Source organism: Dysidea avara, chromosome 10, assembly GCF_963678975.1.
Source record: "Dysidea avara chromosome 10, odDysAvar1.4, whole genome shotgun sequence".
Lineage (NCBI taxonomy): Eukaryota > Metazoa > Porifera > Demospongiae > Dictyoceratida > Dysideidae > Dysidea > Dysidea avara.
In genome coordinates this window covers 13,412,883-13,425,272 of record NC_089281.1, presented here as the reverse complement: position 1 = coordinate 13,425,272, position 12,390 = coordinate 13,412,883, and the positions used below count along the sequence as shown (strand labels likewise).

At 38.0% G+C, this 12,390-nt stretch overlaps 3 protein-coding genes across 3 annotated transcripts; all 3 read right to left on the bottom strand.

The window, feature by feature from the left end:
- Positions 1-227: 227 nt before the first annotated feature.
- On the bottom strand, positions 228-1,352 carry LOC136269028 (NPC intracellular cholesterol transporter 2 homolog a-like). Its single transcript, XM_066064494.1, has 4 exons — positions 1,190-1,352; positions 1,027-1,140; positions 437-606; positions 228-380 (listed from the first exon to the last, which is right to left on the bottom strand). Exons 1-4 carry the CDS (start codon positions 1,260-1,262, stop codon positions 297-299), a joined length of 441 nt encoding a protein of 146 aa, XP_065920566.1. The 5' UTR covers positions 1,263-1,352; the 3' UTR covers positions 228-296.
- A 6,547-nt stretch (positions 1,353-7,899) lies between these two features.
- On the bottom strand, positions 7,900-8,346 carry LOC136236773 (NPC intracellular cholesterol transporter 2 homolog a-like). Its single transcript, XM_066027011.1, has 3 exons — positions 8,250-8,346; positions 8,032-8,201; positions 7,900-7,983 (listed from the first exon to the last, which is right to left on the bottom strand). The coding sequence occupies exons 1-3, from the start codon at positions 8,344-8,346 to the stop codon at positions 7,900-7,902; spliced, it is 351 nt and encodes a 116-aa protein (XP_065883083.1).
- A 2,874-nt stretch (positions 8,347-11,220) lies between these two features.
- On the bottom strand, positions 11,221-12,068 carry LOC136268595 (NPC intracellular cholesterol transporter 2 homolog a-like). The gene is made up of 4 exons (XM_066063972.1): positions 11,913-12,068; positions 11,709-11,822; positions 11,485-11,654; positions 11,221-11,433 (listed from the first exon to the last, which is right to left on the bottom strand). The coding sequence occupies exons 1-4, from the start codon at positions 11,983-11,985 to the stop codon at positions 11,350-11,352; spliced, it is 441 nt and encodes a 146-aa protein (XP_065920044.1). The 5' UTR covers positions 11,986-12,068; the 3' UTR covers positions 11,221-11,349.
- Between the last annotated feature and the right edge of the window lie 322 nt (positions 12,069-12,390).

Below are 12,390 nucleotides of genomic sequence, written 5' to 3'. Positions count from 1 at the left end.
GCAGGCTACATAGCTAAGTGTGCCCATGGGATGGTACTGCAGATTCAAGTTTTCATACTCAGTGGAGCTAGCATTATAATATAGGGTGACTGTTTATTTGACTGACTGCTCTTTTAGAGTATCTTGATCTTGTGTATATATACATAAATTTTTTGGGGGTATGCATGGGGGTAGGGGGGGGCCCTCTGGATCCATCACTGTAAAGCTCTATGAATATGGCCAACATGTATACACAAGAACAATAATAACATTATGATACCAACACTGTAAAAGGTCACACAACAGTTCAGTTCATCCTAAACAATTTTTGCTTGCAGTTCAAAACAGGTGCAGACTGCTCCAGTGCTATCAGTCATCTTATCCTCAATTATCAAACCAATCTGCAATACCATAATATTACCACATCATGCCACTTTATATATAATAGTCGACTTACTTGAGGGTATAACTTACTCACAACAATACTAATAGTGAATGTAGCATCTGTGCCACTTGGAACAGGGCATGCTGGAGTGATAGTGGGACAAGCATCTTTATTTTGAAAAGGTACCCAGGTGCCACCAACTAGTCCTTGTACGTTGTTCTTCAAATTATTAACATCACTCTCTATAAACATTATTTTTAAAGAGCTCAGTCTGCATATTGGACACACTGTTCAGGGACGGATCCAGACTTTACAAAGAGAGGCTGGAGTGGCTCTAGTTTAACTACTCAAAGCAAATTTTCACTCCCTATGCAGCATGCAATGTTTCAGCCTACAAAAGTAGCTGTGTAAAATAGCTCAGTAATTCAGTATGTTAGAGATGCTAATTGCATTGGGGGTAGCTAGCAGCTGTAGTTTTAAGTGATAGCTACTGCAGTCAGTAAAGAGAGGTAAAATCACTTAGAAGTCTTGTAATTATTTCTTGACATTTTAAACTTGTCAGCTTTTAATGATATTAGCTAAGCCGGGCTGTTTTACTAGTACAAGAGGAGATTCCCGCTATTTTGGCTGGATCCGCTCCTGGTCACTGTTACTCGACCCACTTGTGGTGAATTTCAACGTCATATTTGCTGTTTGCCCTCTGACAAAGTTACAGGTCTGAGCATCTGCCGCACAACCGCTCACGTCTACGGAGTTCAACACACAAGTAGCGGAACCTGCAAACATGTCGCTGATTAATTTACTGATTTAATGAGCCCATCATACCGCAGTCCTTGTACATGACGGCCCGAGTCATCAAGACTACGGAGAACAACACAGCGACGCAGAAGATCTTCATTTTCCTTTTTACTCGACTGGTATCTACGTATTCCCTGTTTATAAACCCTCGGTTAGTTATGTAAACAGAAAAGGCTGCACTTTGATTGGTTGTATTAGTCGGGAGACACACACGTGTTGATATGACACGACTCGTATGACCATGACTCGTATGACCATTATTGCACATGTTAATGACATCACAAAATTATTTGACCCAGGACAGGAGGCCACATCAGCAGTTTTTTTCTGGGCGTATGGATTCAGTGAAATGGAATGGTGGACTGGAATAGAATGGTGGAATGGAACAGCCGTATTTATTTTGGTAATTTCAATTGGTGGTCACCTATTTATAAAGACCACCTTCTAACAAAGATTAGATTAGATTAGATTATCGATTTTTGTCAAAAGACAAGGGTCACACAAAAGGCAAAGCCTGCAAACATGCTCCCCTTACAAAGACATACATACATACATACATACATACAGTTACAAGTACAAAATAAAACATACAGCAGAAACATGTCACACGACAACTACATACCTATACAAAAAGAATACAAAGAGAAAAATTCAAAATCAGATTAGCTGAGCAAAAATCGACAAAGTGCCATCCGAAAAGGAATTGCTTTGGAAATTTGTAAAATTTCTACAGGTACTGAGTTCCAAAGAAATGGAGAATTTATAAAAAAAGAAAAACAGTATGCGTTAATGGTAGATGATGATGTGGTAAGTGAAAGTGAATGGGATCTAGTATTGGTGCTTGAAATCTTGAAATGTGAGTTGAATGGGATAGAAACTCTGTCATGTAAAATATCATGTACTTGAGTTATAGTAAAATAGGACTGACGCCTCTTTATAAAGACCGTTTTACTTTAATGTTTAAATTGCTGCTATCTTGTTGTGTTAGAGTAGAATGGTCTTATTGATCAGTTGTGCGCCACATGCCTAGAAAAGTCAGAGTGATATCTGAATTGTAATACAGCAATATACATTGCTCAAAAACAGTTTGGCTGTACAAAAATGACATCCCCATCAAACTAAAATAACTGACAACTAAAGGAGCTAATATCTGGTCTGGGTGAGGCCAAGAAATACTGGCAAATAACTCCCTATAATTTATAAAAATTTGGTCCTTTATCATTGACTCGTACAGTCTTGCTACATTCCTAAGTAATTCCCTGTAACTCTAATTGGCTAATAATTTAGCCGCCTTTTCTCCTGTACAATGTCGGACTATTGAGAAAGGTACCAATATTAGATTTACAGCAAGGGGTAGCCAACGTCTTGGGACTCTCGTACACTATCTGAGAAATCCATTAAATATTTAGAAATCCTGATTCACGTACAAAATAGGTTATTCTCGTTTTCGTCCGTTCATGAGTTCAATTACGGTCGCCGCTCTGTACAACGTTTCAAATTTACAGTGCAAAAGTACACCTGTGTCTCATCAGTTCCCAGCTACTCTCTCAGGTGTCCTTTGCAAAAACTCGAGGTAAAAACGTCACTGTAAAAATCGAAAATAGGATTATATTGTATTACCAAATAATTATATAAAAATTTAACTTTCCAGTGTTTCTAGAATGTTGAACCAGCTCAGTTTACCTAATCTACAGCAAAGGAGAAAGAGAAGTAAATGTATTATGATGTTCTAGATAATTAATGACCTTATAGTAGGCATTCCAGTATCCGAGATTTTTTAATAAAAAAATTCTCCGTATATTCCCCAATAGAACCCTGGCACAAAATGACAACTCGTGTTTAACTTGGGATTGCTCAGTCGTCCGAGCTCCAATGAGGGTGAAAATCGCTGTGGGGTTTGTCCACACGCTGATCATCATGAAAATCTTAGTTTTATCGTGCGCGTTACACATAAGTAAGTTTTGTGTTGTTTTGTAATCTTTTCAAGCCTTGTAATGTATATAGAATACTTTAAAACTTTAAAAAACGTACGGTCGGGTGGAAAGTAGTCACTGGTGCTTACTTTAAAGTGCGTAGTTACTTCGCTCGGGTTAGCGATTTTCAGCTCCAGAGCAATTTTCTGATGGTTGTGTCATCAGCTCAAAAGTATAAACCACTTCAAAGTCGGCATAACAATCCCATAATTGAAACCACAACTCCACCTTAGGTATTGTTGCATCATTGTGGCACCTCCACTTTAGTTGTTTACCTTTATAACTTGTTAACTTGATGTTTTTACCAACTTGAGATAGCCACTTGCCTATGGGCATACACCATTGTATTGAGAAGTGTGCAGTAGGTGAAACATATTTGCTCACCACAAAGCATACAAAGAGCGCTGAGATCCGATAAGACCTGAAGTTACTCTCACTACATGTACAAACTTGCAGCTAGAAGCAACTGCAGTTTCAAGATAGTCCAGATTGCTAGATGGCTTCCTGATTCAATTGTGCCATTTTCCCCTGCAAAATGTATGGGGAGCCCTGGAGAAAAAATGTACCTTTTTTCAGTTTTTAAGCACTGTGCATGCCAAAGTAGCTAATTCCAACCCGACAAACTATATATTTCTGAGATCAGCAATCAATACTCTATCTATTGAGCATATAAAAAGCCCGTTTTTCCAAAATTTTAAGATCAGTCTGGAATGCCTACTTATAGACATTCCTGCCAGCCACTTTGTACCTAAACAATGTTTACTTCGAGGAGGATACTATATCCATCTCTCAACAAAAATTGACTCTTACAAATTTTCATTTTTTCCTTCTGTAATTAAATTATGGAATAGTTTACCTCCACCTGTAGTTAATTCTCTCACACTTAATGATTTTTGTATTAACTTAGATACTTATATGCATGACACCTGTGCGTTATAATCTGTCATTGATTCCTGCACAGTAATACTAATAATAATAATATTTAAATACAGAAATATTTTTGAAATACTTAAATATTGGGACTCTCATACACCATGTTGAGTTTTTGCGTGGGCGCTGGCTACCCCTTGATTTACAGGGAATTAATTAGGAATACAGTCAGACTGCACAAGTCAATGATAAGGGACCAAAATTATACTTAGTTGCCAGTGTTAATCATTCATTTCTTGGCGTCACCAGATATTAGTTCCTTTAGTTGCCAGTTGCTTTTAGTTTTGTGGACACATCTTATTTTGTATAGCCAAGCTGTTTTTGTATGGGGTATATAGCTATTACTGTATTGTATCATAAATCAGATATCACTAGCTTTTCTAGACATAACGTGTGGCACACAATTCATCAATAAGATTGTCTTATAGGGCTCTAAAACAACAATTCATGCAGATATTAAAGTAAAATGGTTTTTTCTAGAAGGTGGTCTTTTTTAAAGAGGTGATCACTAATTGAAATTACCTAAGTACCGTTCCATTCCACCATTCCATTCCACCATTCCATTCCATTCCACCATTCCATTCCACCATTCCATTCCACCATTCCATTCCTCCATTCCACCATTCCAGTCCACCATTCCATTCCACTGACTCCAGACGCCCATTTTTGTCATGTGTACAAAACAGTAACTTAGGTTTCTTACTGCTTAATTGTAGTCTCGTGTGGCCAGATCACTTTTTTCTCTTTGTAGGGAGAAAAAAGGTCTGGAACAGTTCGAATCCTACACTGTTCCAGACCCTTTTTCTCCCTACCCAATGACAAAGAGAAAAAGTGGTCTGGCCATGCGAGACATCCAGAAATCAGTACACACAACCGATACAATCGTAAACAATAAGACATTGTAGATAAAATGGCTAACTTGACTGAATGTATAAACTTGCAATATAGCTATACAGTATGTGACTGAGTAATTGGATGCATTGGTGGCATCTATGGTCACACTACGACATGCATGCATGGACAGTCTCAAACAGTAGTTAACAGTGAACCCCTTACCATTCTGGAGTGCCCCAAGGGACAGTGTTATCCCTGCTACTATTCCTTTATCTTTATCAACAATATCATACAAGATCTACACTGCACTATTAGCTATAGATTCTGTCAGAGTGGGGGTAATTATTTACTTTTGTAATTAGTAACTGTCATGAATGAGTAACTATAGGTATGTTTCTGAAGTAACTATACTCCAACTCTGGATTCTGTGCAGGATGACTCGTCTTAATTAATCTACTTTGCCAACCCGTCGCTGCATCCTTCTCCAACATGACAATCTTCTTACAAACATGGGCTGAGAAGTGGTAAATGTAGTTCAACTCATCCAAATGTATGCAAATGCATACATTTGGATGGGTTGAACTAGTATGCATCTCACAATCTCTATAAATACAATTAAACACTACACCGTGATATAATACATATTTCAGTAATAAGGTTTCTAATACAATATATTACACAGTAACCTTTGATGAACACCTCACCTGGAAAAATCACATTCATAATATCTCTTCCAAGGCCAACGCTGCCCATGCAAGCCTATGCCTATAAGAAAGAATGTCAAATATACTACAAAATGTTTGTTAGTGGACCTACACATCTCATGCAATATGGGTGCCTTATATACAGTAGATATCTTAAAAAGTTACAACACCAGCATTTCACCATTAATACTTATCTTTACTCTTTCTTGCCTTCAACATAAAGTGAAACGTATCTAATCAGGTCACTGCATGCAGGCCACCTTTCTGTGCTACCCAAATAAAAGATCCTCTAATGTGTGCGACCTGCATCATCCATCCACTTGCATGCTGTCTGGTTCACTGTATAACAGGTTAACAGACTTTCATTTGGCTTTTATATAGAATTATTGGGAGAGGGGGATTCCAATGGGCAGTAAAAGACCGGGGAATCCATGAAGGATAAGGAAAGGGGGCTCCCCTTTGCTAGTTAACATCATGCAAGCTGTAGTGTTGAAGGATTCTATTTCTGGGATAATTATGTGTGACTCCACTGCATGCAGCTATAATGGTAGTGTGTCCTGTTGTTTGTTATTGAGATAGAAAACCAGAGGAACTGATTGACAAGAACACTTCATATTGGATTAGTCTATACCAGAGATCATAAGCCATGTAGTTATTATATGAAATTGTTACCAACGCTATGCCCATGAAGACCACTCAGAAAGTGGCATGTGTATTTTTAAATAGCTATACAAAAGTTGAATAAAGGCTAGTATACCCTGCATGTTGCACAATCCTCTGCCAAACCTTTGATCTGCCCCATTATATTAAACATTCAGTGACCAATAGCTACATAATTATGTTTTTGAGTGTTTCAGTGGCAAGACTAAAGTTCAGTGCATGGATCAGCTTGCTGGATTAAAGTTTGGTGGATTCAGTTGGATATGGCTAATCACTGCTCTGGACTGGACTACTGGACTCAGTCACCTATGGCTGCAAACCACTACATGGGACTGCATGGTTGTGTACAAGACAGTTAGAATAGCTATACCGAATGATTACAAGAAAACATGTGCTGTATTTCCATGCATTATATTCCAGTGAGTTTGTCCTGATGTATATGTGCAGTTAACTGCCGTGCGATACTGAACAACATTCACTGAATGGCTGACAAATTTCTTCTTTCAATTTACAATATTCAACAAATTTCAGTTCTACCAACTATTGCATGATGTTGTCTCCCCTATTGTGCATGCTCATGCATGCTGTGTGCTTGTTAACTCCCTCAACTAGAAGGTCTCTAATCAGTTTAGATAACTTTTCTAGAGGTCTCTAAGTGGTTATCTCCTAAAGATCAAGTCATAGACATATAATCGGTCCAATCGGACTTAATTAATAGATTTTATATATGATAACCATGCCGGTATGCGCCAGATTTTCAAATAAATGTAGTTATATCACTGCATGTGTATGTTGAGAAATTCCGTACAGAGTATGAGACACAGATGAGGAATGAATCACCAAATTTGTAACCTAGCTATAATAAGTAATGCCATTCAAAGATTGCTGAATTCAAATGTTTTCTGCCAGAAGATTGTTCCATGATCTAGCTAATACTTGCCATGTTGCTGATATGAAGGTTGCATGGTGTGATTGCTGGACCAGACCTATGATGTCCAAGATGACACCAGGAGCTTGTAGCGGGAACATGAGCTTCTTACAAAATGCATTTGCATACAGTGCTACTTCTATATAGGCTAATCTGTAATTCATCCAGTAACTTCATTAAGATCATTTAATATCCACACAGCAATTTAATGGCACAACTTATTATATATTGAATGGTGGATGTTAGTTTAATCAGTGGAGCACACAGGTCAGAAAGAAAAGTAGCATGCATGATGATGAGGTGAAGAACAATAAACAGTTGAGTCATATGCTTCAGCAAACAACAATCAACACTTCATTACATGTACCAGATTGTCTTCAATGTTCCAATTGATATACGATTCCTGCAAGTTCACATGCATGCTGCAGAATAAAGATATCGCTAGCTAATGATATGCCATGTGGGGAGAGTGGGCAAATCAGAATTTTTATGTCAATACTTTTTAGCCTACAATCGTGTTGTTGTCTATTAGCTGGCTGGCTCACATACAAAATCTGTTGCCTATTATTAGCTATTTCCTGAGCACTAATTATATATCACTTAATGATAAGAATGTAATGATTTGAAATCATGTTGAAATACAACTACGGCCATGATGCTACTACACTGCATTCTACATACAACAATTACAGAAGCTGTCCCAATGCTCTAAACTATTTTTCCTTGTACTAGAAAACAGGTGCATTCTGCTCCACTGCCATCCTTCAATTCATCCCTTATCGGCACACTGATCTAAAATCACAACTAATAAGTTACGTTCAAAAACACAGTGCAATTTACTTGAGGATACAGTTTGATGATTGCAACACTAATACAAAATGTAGCCTCAGCATTGGCAGCAACAGGGCATGATGGGGTGATAATTGGGCAAGCATCTGAACTATTGAACGGTATCCAGGTATCTCCAATATTTCCTTGGAGAGAATTCTTCAACTTATCAACCTTTTCGACTGGAAAAATGTCTTAACACAAGACACCAGATGGCACTCAAAACTCACTTGTGGTAAACTTCAAGGTCATACCATAGGTGGTCATATTAACTGTTGTTCCTGTGTGGAAGTTACAGCTCTCAGCAGTAGCTGCACAACCATCCATGCCTACGGAATTTATCTTGCAATTCTTGGAGCCTGTAAACCTAAACCATGAGAAACTCATACCATATAGCTGGCACAGTAGCACGTTCACAACTCAATAGACTATATGCATGCACTGGCGGCCATCAAGGATTAAATTCCGCAGAAGGATTGTGCACCATGCAGCCTTCAAAATCAACTTTGGTAGCTTTAATTTTCAACCATGTACATGCTCTTTCCTATGCCCATGTAGTAGATGAAACAAATCACCCAATGTACCAAATTTTGATTATTTGTAATTTAGCTAATCAATAATTAATTATTTCTATTCTTAATTAACTTGGCTACCAGTACAGGATACTGGTGGACCTTCAACACACTGTAAATAGTGCAACCCATATAATAATCAAGTACATGTTACATACTGTTGTAATTTCTGTGTGTTGAAAACATTTAAATAAATTAAATAAATGCTATAGGTAGCTATTTAAATACATGCTTTCTGAGTTATTATTAGTGTCAGAAGGAAAATCTATTATAGAGAGTATCCCGATCCAATACAGCGCCTAAAATAACTTTTATTTAACACTATAACGAGCGTAGGGATGGGGGATTCCCCCGTAAAATAAGACTTCTGCAAGCAGGACCCTAACACACCATTTAGTGTGGCAGGACAAAATGAGTGAGTAATACATAGTGCAATGGCACAGCACAACATAAAGCTTGCATACATTTCTCAGGGAAGGATTTATACAGAGGTAACATGAGTCCTCTTCAAAACTCGTTCAAGAAGATCGATATACTCTAATAGAGTAGTAGTCAGGTATATACTCTAATAGAGCAGTCAGGTATACTCTAATAGAACATGCATGTAAATATGAAGTTTTTCAGACATTCCAACATTAAATGCAAAACTGAGCATGATCGTTATACTGCTGTAGCTTTGGTGTGCAGTGTTTAAAGAACTCCAGTAATTTATCACTTGTGTTATGCATGAATTCATGCTATGCATATTTGTATAGATATAATGTTTTGATTGTAAGTCATGTGACATTTGTATCAGTGGATTTATGGTTCCTATACCAGCGAGATATCACTTACAGATCACTATATGTGTCTCTGTGTTATGCTGTCTGTTTTCACTAGGTAACTTTATCTAGTACTAGCTTCATCCCATGGGGCACTTATATGCATTATAATTAATGTACTTTTTGCATAAAATATAGCAATTTGCTGAGTTTTGATTCATTAAAATATTGAAAGTCTCTCAGCGGCCCCCCAGATCCCGCCTGCTTCAATACTACTGTTGGAACCCCCCTTCAAAAAATCCTGGCTACGCCCCTGACACTGCATACTTTCTCAAGTAACGACTTCTACAGTATGCATCAGAAGCAAAGGAAGCACCTTTCTGGTGAGGTGCACATTCAGGGCATAATCTTTTTCAGTGCCACATCATGAGTTGTACTATATGTAGAGGAAAAGCAGCCATACCTTGATGTGCAAACAGTCAGAACACTAAACATGTAAATTAGGAGAGTCGGGGGCATGTTTCCCTGGGAAATTTTTGAAAATCAGACTCTCTGGAACTGAATCTGAAAGTGGGTTCATGTAGAATAATACGGTATTGTTTGTATAGCTACATAATATGTAGTCATGTTATATATTCTTATGGCAATTGTCCTATAAATGAACACTACACGAAATCACATTTATCACTGCACACTTTAGATTTAACACTACAAATTAGTGCAGTGTAAAGGCCTTATTTTAGGTCCTGATCCAATATGAAGTGTGGGTTAGTAACAACAGGACACATGCACTACCATTATACAACTGGAGTAATTTTTTGATCACACATAATTATACCCAGCTAGAAATCCTGTAATTACATAGTTTTAATATAATATGTGATGTTAGCTACCCAGCAAAGGGGAAACACAGGCTGCCCCCTCCCCCTATCCTTCAGGACTCCCATCCATTGTAATCTCCCCAAATAATTAGCAACAAAAGTCTAGCTGTTCTTTCCATATACCAATACATTGAAATTTACCCCTGGTCACTTTTGGGCCACATCTTCCCCAAGCAGGTGGCTGCATTATGCAGTTCGCACACATTAGGTAGAAAGTAGTCTGCACCGTGACCTGATTAGACCATATTGCTGGCATAAAAGTTGGTGTGATTGCTGAGTTGCATTGCTTACTGCTTAGGTGCATTATGGACCAGATCTACGGTGTTCAAGATGACATAATTAAACCAAAGTTTTTAAAAATTAATATAATTTATTCACATCAGACCAATCACACTAAACTGACTTCATCCACCAATCAATACAGAAGTTGTGCATGCCATTAAAGCTGTGTGGGGATTAAATGATATTAAATGAAGTTCACTGTAACAGAGCACACAGGTCAGAAATAAAAGGGCTGGCACTCGTGATCATGAGGTAAAGGCAATAAACAGCTCAGTGATATACTTCAGTAAACAACACTCAATACTTTGTTACATGTACCAGATTGCCTTCAACTTGAAAGTTCCAATTGAAATGAATAATAATTATGCGAAGAGAGTGGGCAAATCAGATTTTTTTTTGTCAATATACTTTTTAGCATCATGTTGCTGGCTAGCTGGCTCACATACGAAGCACATAAAACTAGTGCTGAGCGATAGTAAAAATTTTACTATCACGATAGTTACTCATTAAATATTGCGATAGTGAATACTATCCCGATAGTTTATGAAACACTTTGCTCTTAACAAAGTCTTAGTTGTATAGCTATGATTTGTAGTCATATAGAAAGTTAAGCTTTCACAGGCCACTCCTTTGTAAGAAAGCTGGTAATACCGATACTATTGTTCAGCCCTACATGAAACATTTATTGCACACTATTATTAGCTATTTCCTGACCACTAATTACATAATGATGAGAATTTGAAATCATGTTGAAATACGGCAACTACAGTCATGATGCTGCTACACTATATTCTACATACAATTACAGAAGCTGTCCCAAGACTCCCAACTGTTCTAAACTATTTTCCCTTGAACTAGAAAACAGGCACATTCTGCTCCACTCTCATCCTTCAATTCATCCCTTACCGGCACACTGATCTAAAATCATCACAACTAATAAGTTATGTTCTAAAACACAGTGCAACTTACTTGAGGATACAGTTTGCTGATTGCAACACTAATTTGAAATGAAGCTTCAGCATTGGCAGCAACAGGGCACGATGGGGTGATGCTTGAGCAAGCGTCTGAACTACTGAAAGGTATCCAGGTGCCTCCAACATTTCCTTGGAGAGAATTCTTCAACTTATCGACCTTTTCAACTGGAAAAAATGCTATAACACCAGAATATTGATACCTGGCACTCAAAAACTCACTTGCGGTAAACTTTAAGGTCATATTGACCGTTGTTCCTCTGTGGAAGTCACAGCTCTCAGCAGTAGCTGCACAACCATCCACGTCTACTGCATTTATCTTGCAACTCTTAGAGCCTGTAAACCATGAGAAACTCATACCTCATAGCGGGCACAGTAGCGCGTTCACAACTCAACAAGAAGCACCAGTACAGTCATGAATCTTACCGCAGTCTTTATACATTACAGCGTGAGTTACAACCACTACGGAGAAGAACAGAACAGCGCAAAAGACCTTCATTTCTCTTCCGAATCAGCTTGCTAGACTGCCAACTCAACAGACCAACTCGACAGAAATTTTATCACGTGTTTAATGTCACATGATCAATTACATGTAGTCTCGTGCCCAGCCGGGCTCGCGCAACCCGGCTGGGCACGAGACTCCATGTAGTACAGCTGGCAGCCCACCCGCCCCTTCTCTCAAAGTGATTTGTACTATCTAATCTGTAAACGTAATCTCTTTCTGCAGTTGCTAAATGTCTGTATGTGTTTTACAGGTACATGTCTTTTTGCTACTCAGAGTCCACCAAGGTAGAATGGCTTTGCCAATTGTTGAGAGGTTATTTATTGTTTTTATGCTGGTACATAGCTACCTCATACATGAGTACGAGTATTGAAAGTACATGATTAAATAATTATATTATTT

Bases quoted from the DNA above. Each gene is read 5' to 3' on its own strand.
- LOC136269028 (XM_066064494.1), bottom strand. From the start codon at position 1,262: ATGAAGATCTTCTGCGTCGCTGTGTTGTTCTCCGTAGTCTTGATGACT. The intron at 1,141-1,189 runs GTATGATGGGCT...ACATGTTTGCAG, and splicing joins CGTCATGTACAAGGACTGCG to GTTCCGCTACTTGTGTGTTG. The intron at 381-436 runs GTAAGTCGACTA...ATGGTATTGCAG, and splicing joins TGAGTAAGTTATACCCTCAA to ATTGGTTTGATAATTGAGGA.
- LOC136236773 (XM_066027011.1), bottom strand. From the start codon at position 8,346: ATGGATGGTTGTGCAGCTACTGCTGAGAGCTGTAACTTCCACACAGGA. The intron at 8,202-8,249 runs GTGAGTTTTGAG...ACATTTTTCCAG, and splicing joins GACCTTGAAGTTTACCACAA to TCGAAAAGGTTGATAAGTTG. The intron at 7,984-8,031 runs GTAAATTGCACT...TTGTGATTTTAG, and splicing joins TCATCAAACTGTATCCTCAA to ATCAGTGTGCCGATAAGGGA.
- LOC136268595 (XM_066063972.1), bottom strand. From the start codon at position 11,985: ATGAAGGTCTTTTGCGCTGTTCTGTTCTTCTCCGTAGTGGTTGTAACT. The intron at 11,655-11,708 runs GTGAGTTTTTGA...CATTTTTTCCAG, and splicing joins GACCTTAAAGTTTACCGCAA to TTGAAAAGGTCGATAAGTTG. The intron at 11,434-11,484 runs GTAAGTTGCACT...TGATGATTTTAG, and splicing joins TCAGCAAACTGTATCCTCAA to ATCAGTGTGCCGGTAAGGGA.